The sequence below is a fragment of the Chelmon rostratus genome, chromosome 13, assembly GCF_017976325.1.
Source record: "Chelmon rostratus isolate fCheRos1 chromosome 13, fCheRos1.pri, whole genome shotgun sequence".
In the NCBI taxonomy this organism is placed as follows: domain Eukaryota; kingdom Metazoa; phylum Chordata; class Actinopteri; order Chaetodontiformes; family Chaetodontidae; genus Chelmon; species Chelmon rostratus.
The window spans coordinates 24,486,544-24,495,897 of NC_055670.1; the positions used below are offsets into that span (position 1 = coordinate 24,486,544).

Sequence of the window (9,354 nt, forward strand, 5' to 3'; positions counted from 1 at the left end):
ACTGAACCTGCGCTCTCAAGACCTGCGATCTTCAGAGTTGGATGATCAAATTATGTTTCACTCTATAGATCAAATAAAAGCTTTGACGAAAAAAATTGCGCAACCTCCCGTGGCCGGCGTGTTACCATAATAAAACCTTGTTCCATCAGTGGCGCTGAGACATAGTAGTGTCCAATAATCCCTTGCGTCCCAGTTGGTGGAAATCCCCACGTGGTTTCGACTCCTGTATAAAAACTTTGGGTGTGCGGAGCCCCTGTTGTCGTGATTGCAAAGGGAGAAAAGGGTCTCAGTGAGCAGCATCTTGCAGGACGCACGGAGCTGGCCATCCACAGCCGCGCGCACCGGACGCGGTACCCAGGCGCACACACAAAAGACGCGGGACACATCGAGACTTGTTATTCTCTTTGGGACCGCAGCTGGAGAAGTGGGCTCGGCGTGTTTGAATGGGAAAGAGTGGATCGAACGCTTCTGGACACGGATTGGGTTTTTATTCAGACTCACGGCGAAGCCGCGCGTAGAGCCAGTCCTCGTTTGTTTTGGACTGAGCGTGGTATGACAGAAGCGCGTCAACAATCAAAACTCCCGAGTGCGCCTCGCAATCACAGAGATGAACTTTTATTTTGTGCCGAGAAAAGACGCGTTGCTGGATAACAAGCTGAGTGCATAATGATTGGAGCTAATTAGCCTCGCAATTTCAGTAGCAGTCTTGTAAGATTGGGAATACAAAGATTTCACTGGCCTCTGTGGATTTCTCGAGACGTCTCACAGTTGGAGCGCGGATGGATGTTCTCCTGGAATTTGCAAATTTGTAAATTAAACTTAGCTTTGACCTCAGTGTGTGTTTTATACATCCACTCTTCTCTTCTATACCATTTGGACTGTAATCTCAACTCTAGAAAAATGAGCATACACTGTTTGGCTTTGTCCTGTTTAGTCGCGTGCGTTCTCTCCGTGCGCTGCAGCTCGGTGACCGGGACAGAGACTCAGAGCTCGCCGCAGGAGTCGTGCGCGTCCTGCGGCCTCAGGGCGCCGGATCAGGCGGAGCGGGTGAACATAGACTTCTTGGAGGCGGTGAAGAGACACATACTGAACCGGCTGCAGATGAGAGAAAGGCCGAACATCACCCATCCCATCCCGAAGGCTGCGATGGTGACGGCGCTGAGGAGGCTGCACGCCGGCAAAGTGCGAGAGGACGGGCGGGTGGAGATCCCCAGCTTTGACGGACAGGCTGCATTCAACAACGAGGTTCAAGCGGAGACCTCAGAGATTATCAGCTTCGCCGAATCAGGTAATAATCAATAATTCATTACGCACATCTAAATCGACCCCCTGATGAACCCGTTCACCTTTTGACTTTGTGTAAAGGGCAGCACGGGAAGCCAGGTGAGCTAAAAACTTTAAATAGTCTCATTCAGAGACGAAGTTTCACTCTGTGAAGCTTCATGTTGGCCTGAATAAGCAGCAGAGATAGAACAGAAGGGAGACATGACAGCCTGTAAACTAACTGGATCCAGTTCAGCCATCATTTTCATCATGATGACATCATAAATCCACCATTCCTGCCTGAAGCCAGTGCTGAGTGCTAAACCCTCTAGTTTCAGCCCCATCAAAATTAAAACGAAACTAAAGACAGAGTCCTGAAATCACCCTCATGTATTGTCTAAGGGATAAAAAGCACCTCTGAATCCAATTTCATCGCTAAAGCTGTGCTCACATTCAATACTCCAACGCATAAAGCCCTCTTTTAAACGGACAAGCGGGCAAAGTCCCTCAATTGGCCATTTATCCCTTCCTCTAAGAATGTGTATCTAACTAATTCTCAGAAGTCCAAAGAGAACACCCTTTCCTCTCTCTGCCTCTCTGTCTAACACACACACACACACGCGCACACACACACACACCACCTAAAATCATCTACGCTTGACAGAATCCAATAATTGTCACTTAGCACGGTGAGAACCACGTCTTTGACACAGACTGTTAGTTTAACAAAAAGAAAACATACAATTAAAGACACTAAAATAGCATGTCTTAAACACACACGCGCACACACACATACACACACACACCATCCTGTATTTTCCCATTGGCCCTGCTGGTACAATTAGCCTGAATGGGCCGCTAGGTCCCGCCTTCCAATGGGAATGATCTGAGCACCCTCATGACAAGGGAACAAAAGCCAGGCAATTATTATAAGAGCACTATGTGTTCCTGCTGAACCCAACATGTCAACGTTAGGCAGAGAAAAAGCGAAGAAAACAAAAGAAATCAGAATAATGCATGAGACATTTGAGTTCGTGCAGGGTTAGATTGGGGGAGTGTGGGTGGAGGGGTATGGTGTTGGCAGAGGGGGGTGATATTGTGTGTGTGTGTGTGTGTGCCCATATTACAGTGTTGTAAAGAATGTTTTTGTCGTTCTAAAGGTTCGCTGGGCTCCTTTGCTTCTTCTTCTTCTTCTACTTCTGTTTTTTTTTCCGAGTTCTATTCTTCCTCACACCTTTGAGCCTTTGTGTGGCATTGTACCATGGAGCTGGCTCGGGTCCCTGCTCCCTAGACCCCGTCTGCCTCCTGGCCAGCTGGCTCACGCCCCCCAGATCGGATGCTGCCAGCGGGGGCATGGCTCAGAGGCAAGGTCTCCAGAAAGCTCTGAAGCCAGGGGAGCTTGTCCCCCAAGCATGAGGGAGCCTGAATTGTTGTTGTCACAGTTTAGGACAGGGCGGGTTGGGGGGTGAGGTTGGCATATGTTTAGCCAACAGCGAGCCAGCGAATGGATGCAGATAGGTGTTTATGTGCATTGTGTGTGTGTGTGTGTGTGGAGCCGTGAGGTCAGCTTGCATCCCCTGCCTCCCCTCAGCACAGGGTTAACTGCGCGCTTGTCAGCCAGGCGGCCGGCTTCTTATCTCCGGTTGCGGTAGCGCAGAGGTAACGGGTCTGCCAAGCGGCCCCGGGCAGGTGAGGGAGAGGATGCCAATCTCCCTTCTCCCCTGACATGGTCCCGTGGGTCCTCGCTGAGGGATTCGGTGTCCCGTATCCACAGGAGCGGAGCGGGAAACACAAGCAGGGAAGGAGGGAGGGCGAAAGAGAGAGGGGTCGATGGAGAAGTTTAGATCAGCGCTTCTTGATTGCTCGCTATAGCCGTTCAGACCCAGTGAACTCGCGGCGAGTGGTCCAAGACACGGAATTAAGACTTCATTATGGGAGGTCATTAACTTCGGCCTGGTTCCTCCAGAGGATCGGGTTGGCAGGTTTACTTCAGGACACAACTCTTTCACAAGGAGCTGTCAGTCATGGCCATCCTGGACCTGGTCCAGACATTTTCCACATTCACCCACAAGTGTGTGTTTCAGTCCTCAATGGGCCTGGCTGCCTCTGTATAGTTTGTGATCCCTTAAATGATTTATGCAACATTATTAAAAATGGCCCTGCAGTAAAGCTTTAACAACAGCAGAGCCAGCGCTGCAGCAGCTTTAACCTCCAGCCAAAAGCCTCAACCCTACCTCTCCATCCACTGCACCTCCCTCACCTCCTCACCCTATGTGGCATTCCTTGAGTGCTGAGAGTCAGGCCCGAGGGATGGCTGGTGCATGCACGCACGTCTCTGCTCATGTCGGAGCCACGAACGCTCCACGCCGCGCCCTCGCCGCTCCGCGGCGTGTGGTCTTGTCGACAGCAGCTTTGAGTAATGAGCTCTGGAGCTGCCTGCCTGCCTCCGTGGCCTCTTCCCTGACTTGGTGGCGCAGGTGGGGACACGCTGAAGTAGCTCTTTATCCACACAAGCCCACCCAGGTGTCCTGCCTGCTGATACTCACTCGCAGCTTTTCCACTGTGGGGTCAGGCGAGGCGTGTCGGGGCCAGCTCCAAATTGTTCGTAACACTGGATGAAAAGAACAATCTGTTCCTTAAAGGACCTGAGCAGAAATAAGTCATGTGGCAGGTTGGTATGCGCTGTCAGTACGAAGGAAGGCATATGATCGAACTCGTATTCAAGTGATGCTGAAGGCGCACACACTGCATTTCTCCAAGCAGCACGGGGCACAAAATACACTTTTTTAAAAATCTAGACTAGGCTGACAGTTCATTTTTGACCTTATAATCACCTCAAGGTCCATTTAGTCACTGTTCTGGAGCTTTCGACCATGTCACTTGATCCTCACCAGCGTGTGGAAATGCTTAAATTTGGCCACTTTTCTACAGTTTATACAGACTGAATCATTATTTCAATAAGCGATTAATCATTTATTTTGTTCCATTCATGTGGTTTTAAACTAAATGTATTAGTGCTGTGAACCAGTATCAGACTGAACAAGCAATTTGTTGAGCTTGGCCTTTAGGAAAATGTGATGCACATTTTACACTATTTTATGATTTAATAGACCAAGCAATTAATCGATTAATTAGAGAAAATAAATGGCAGATAAAGAGATAATGAAACTGAAAGTTAGGCGAAGTCCTGCTGCAAAAGAGGAGCAGCTATAATAACATCAGGGGTGTGGCAAAATGCTAAAACTGTCCCCACTGAGTCAGTTCTACCCCATAGCTCTGTGCTTTGAGATCCTGTCCTGGAGTCATGCGCACACCTTTAACGGGAACCGATCACCTTGAACAAGCAACAGCTGAGTCATGATCGGTTTTATTTTCAGGCTTCGTTCCCCGTCTTTTGATCAAACTGTCACACTCGCTGCTGTGCGATCCCCGATTTTCTGTGGTCGGAGCTGTCGAGGCAAGTAAGAACGCAGAGCACTGAATGAGGTGAGGGGGGGGTTGCTTGTAGCCCCGAGGGGCCTTTAACGGCAGTGTCAGGAAAAACTGCTGTTCAGCTGATTCCTTTATGTCGCTCACATCAGTCTGTACTCTCTGTGCGACCGATACTTTACCCTCAGGCTTTGGTATTGAGAAGGCTGATAGCTGATGTATTCCTTACCTTGTGTGTGTGTGTGTGTGTGTGTGTGTATGTGTGTGTGTGTGTGCGCGCATGGATGGCTGGATGCAAATGTGTGTGTGTGTGTGTGTGAAGTGCTTGAGCACCCAGCTGACATGCTACAGAGTGGAGAGCTGGTCTGAACAGGTTTCTGTGTGAATGTAAAGCCGTGCTTTACAGGAGGAAGAGGCGTGAGGCGCCTTAAAGAGGGGGCCCGTCTTTGGTGGCCACCTGTTGACACTGACACACACTAATCAGTCGGCAAACAAAGTAATTTAGCCGCTTTCAAAGGCGCTGCTCTGCTTGAGCACATTGTACCAAATCTCCTGAAATAGAAACCTTTCAAGTTACCTCAGGGTAATTTGGAAGACATCATTAGGCTTAGGAAAAAAAAATACTGCCAGGGAGAGCCCATCGCCACCTTTAGACTCGCGGGATCTCTTCATTGTGCTGCTGCAGAAAGTGGCCAGTGTCATGTAAATGGCTTTTATTTTTGCCTCATCATGCTTTTTGCTGGAAAGCCACGCGTTTCAATACCGGGCTGCAGCGCGGCTGTCTCCCAGTGCCTCACAGGGGGCTTTGTGCTGTCACTCTCAGGGTGCTCACACTGGAAGGAGGGGGGGAGGGGTGGGGTAGGGTGGGGGCGGGGTTCAGGGGGGCTCTAACTGCGAACTCAATGAACCCCCCGGGAGCCTTGGCGGTGACCGCCACCCTCCCACCTTTTCAACTTGCATCCTTCCTCCTTCCCTTGGTCTTCCTCTTCTCTGTTCTCCTCCCTGTCCCTCCCTCCCTCCCTCCCGCTCTCTTTTTGGCCCTGTCACTTACAAAGCTGGACCTGAGGCCAACTGGGCCTGATCCCAGAACTGGCTTGTCACAGCTGGCCTATCAGGAGCTGCCACAGAGGTCACCTGACACAGTGATTGAGGGTGAACAGAGAAAACAAGGCCCTTAAAAGATAGAGCTGTGCCCTTTTTGGGAGGCTTTCTGTTTGTGTGTGTGTGTGTGTGTGTGTGTGTGTCTGTGTGAAGAAGGGAAACAGTCTTGAGGCCTTTCTCCTGAAATAACAAATGTATTTGATGAAACATTCCAAAACACGGTCCACTTACTGAAAATTTTCCAGAGCTTTCAGCCACATTTCTTGGCCTTCAACAGCCAATGCAAACAAGTGCTGCGTTGTCTTGGAGATGGTTCAGTTTGGTCACCTGATAGCAGGTGGTTATGGTGGAGTGTGTTGTCACATTACAGAAATTCTGTAGTTCCGATGATGACAACGGAACCGTCTCCATTACAACTGAGCAACCCTCATGTGCTGAAGAGGTCTAAATGACCCCCCAGCTCGACATAAACACGAACTGTTTATTTTAAAAAGAGCATTTTAAAACAAGCGACCCATTGCGATGACCATGTCATGTTTTTTCTGCATTCACCATGACGTGTTAATGTTGAGAATAAACCATTCCTGTTTTTGGTGTCCCCGACAGATGAGCACACATCCTCCAAGTCTGGTCTGTACTTCCTCATCTCCAACGAGGGGAACCAGAACCTGTACGTGTCCCAGGCGAACCTGTGGCTCTACTTCCGTGTGCTGCCAGCCGGTCCTGAGAAGGGTCTCCGCAGGAAGGTGACCGTCAAGATCCACTACCAGGAGTCTGGGGCTGCCAGTGGTGCTGAGGGAGGCCCAGGAGGTGGTGGTGGAGGGGGAACAGGCCGCTGGGCCCTGGTGGAGAAGCGGGTGGATCTGAAACGCAGTGGCTGGCATACGTTTCCCCTGTCGGAGGCGGTGCGGGCTGTGTTCGGGAAAGGCAGCCGGCGGCAGGACCTGGAGGTCCACTGCGAGGGCTGCGATGCAGCCGGCGTTGCCCCGGTGCTGGTTGACCCAGGCGACCCGTCCCACCGGCCCTTCCTGGTGGTGCGTGCCAGGCAGGTGGATGGAAAGCACCGCATTCGCAAGCGGGGGCTGGAGTGTGACGGCACAAGTGGGGGCCTTTGCTGCCGGCAGCAATTTTACATAGACTTCCGCCTTATTGGCTGGAACGACTGGATCATTGCACCAGCTGGTTATTATGGTAACTACTGCGAGGGCAGCTGCCCGGCCTACATGGCAGGCGTGCCGGGCTCAGCTTCATCCTTCCACACTGCAGTAGTTAACCAGTACCGCATGAGAGGGATGAGCCCGGGCTCGGTCAACTCCTGCTGCATCCCCACCAAGCTCAGTACTATGTCCATGCTCTACTTTGACGATGAATACAACATCGTAAAGAGGGATGTGCCCAACATGATCGTGGAGGAGTGTGGCTGTGCTTGAGTCCAGGCTGACGCTTCATTACCTTTGAACTTGGAACAGTCAGAAGGCCTTTTGTACAAACAGGACGTTATTGTACGGTACACATATACAATATATCTATACCTACTGTATGTGCAAGCTGCATGCACGCTGGTACAATCTAGCAAAAGCAAGTGTCAGTTTTGTGTCCACGTGTGCATGCGTGTGTTTGCACGTGTGCGTGCGAGTGTGTGTATTTATCAGAGTGACATGCTCGCTGTCCGAGTTTTGTCCGTTCTGCGACAACGTTCGTTCAGCGATGGGACGAGAAGGGAATGATTATCACCAAATGATACTTTGCTCTAGTTTGCCATTTCTAGTCAAAAATAATGGCTCATCATCTCCTCTTGAATGAAGATAACAAGCGCTTAAGGAAAGTGACAGGATCAGCCGATGACATTGGCTTCACCCCGACGCTCCCGACCCCGCTCCTCCAACCCTCTTAAGTACTTTAAGCACATGACAGACTTTTGTTTTTATAAAGCACTGACAATTCATCAGCTTATACAATTCAGAACACCAGCACTTCCCTACTATGCCGACAGACACAGTCTGACTGTCCTCTCTGGTGGAATTAGACCGGCAGCGCTTAATGCCTTGCAGGATTATACCCTCCGCAGAAAGGCAAAAGAAAGTCGCCGCCGTTGTTGTCGTCCTTGCTGTTGACTACGGGCCTCGACCTCAGCTTCCTGCCTAAGAGTGCTGCAGGCCCTGCTACCATGACAACCAGGTGATGATAGATCTCATAAGTGCACTTCACATGTGCACTGGGAGAGAGAACTGCTTCCTCCTGCCCTCTACGGCCCAGTAGGAGTGGGCCTGCGGACGTGGAGACTCTAGTTTTGGCCCAGTGGGTCGCCACAGTGCAGTGCAGCACTTGCAGAAACTGAAATGCACACCCTGAATAGCACTTGTCTAAAGAAATGCCTTCCAAGGGGTACTGAGTGTCCTGTCCTATCGCTAAATAAGTGCCACATGAGCTATGCAATGTATAGTAACCTATACCCATACTCAACATGCTCTATTAGACTGAATTCTCTTTCCATCTTTGTCTTTCTCTCCTTCTTTCTCTCTTCAGTCCTGGACTCTTTATCAATACTTGAAATGTAATCTTTCGCCTCCTTTCCAAAGCGAATGATTGTTGTGACGTTTGCACTGAAAAGTTGCGGGATTAGTGAAACAAAAACTGCCATTGAAAAGTTATTTTTATAGAAGTAAATTGAATTTTGTTTCAAATGTATTTTACCTAATTAATGGAACCAAAGAGGCCAAGATTTTAGCTATTGTACTAAGATGGCAAGGCCATTGAGTTACTGTGTACAATATTGTTTTTGATCATTTGCAATAGGCCTACCACTGTATCAGGGTACGATATATGATTTCATTTCTTAGCTCTGTTTTCATTCTCTGTTTTGTACAATAAGCAACACTTCATTTTTTCATCTTTAATTCTATTTTTGTTTCAGTTTTCTATTTAATAAGAAAGTTATTTTTAGTTCCTGTCTAAGAATCATTTAGTCAAATAAATGTCATCTGTACAGTTTATGTAAAATAAAATGGTTTCTTAAATATTTTGTAACTTTAAATTTTTTCCTGCGTCATGTTGCTGAGGCTTTGGGCTGCTGCCTTGGTCTTGGTCCTACCAGAAAAACACATGCACACTTGAGTCTTTGTCTGCTCTGGTTGAAACATAAAACATCTCTCTCTTGCTGTCTGTCAGGACTCAGTGTTTCTCATACGCTGGAGCTGTAGAACAGTAATTACAACTATGATTAACAGCTTCACAACTATGATTAATGCTGCGAGCATGCAGACCTCCACATACCTGCTTTTTGCTTGCAGCCCCTGTTGCATGTTTGCATGTGCATGCAGATAATTGTGTATTAAGTATCTGTATTTGGGCATGAGCGAATGTTAGGAAACTGGCAGCCACGCAGTCTATTACACCAGAGCTGTTTCCCCCTGCAACACTTCTCTCCATGTTTCTGTTTCTCAAGGTAGGTTTACAGTTGCCATAATGTCAGGAGGAGTGTGTCAACACTTTGTGCAACAGCACGAGGCTTGCCCGGCTGAATGTCTACCTGTGCCAACACCTACCAACGGCTAGATTTCA

At 49.0% G+C, this 9,354-nt stretch overlaps 1 protein-coding gene across 1 annotated transcript; it reads left to right on the forward strand.

The window, feature by feature from the left end:
- The first annotated feature begins 274 nt into the window (after positions 1–274).
- Positions 275–7,371, forward strand: inhbb (inhibin subunit beta B). Its single transcript, XM_041950475.1, has 2 exons — positions 275–1,288; positions 6,400–7,371. Exons 1-2 carry the CDS (start codon positions 784–786, stop codon positions 7,221–7,223), a joined length of 1,329 nt encoding a protein of 442 aa, XP_041806409.1. The 5' UTR covers positions 275–783; the 3' UTR covers positions 7,224–7,371.
- The last annotated feature ends 1,983 nt before the right edge of the window (positions 7,372–9,354 follow it).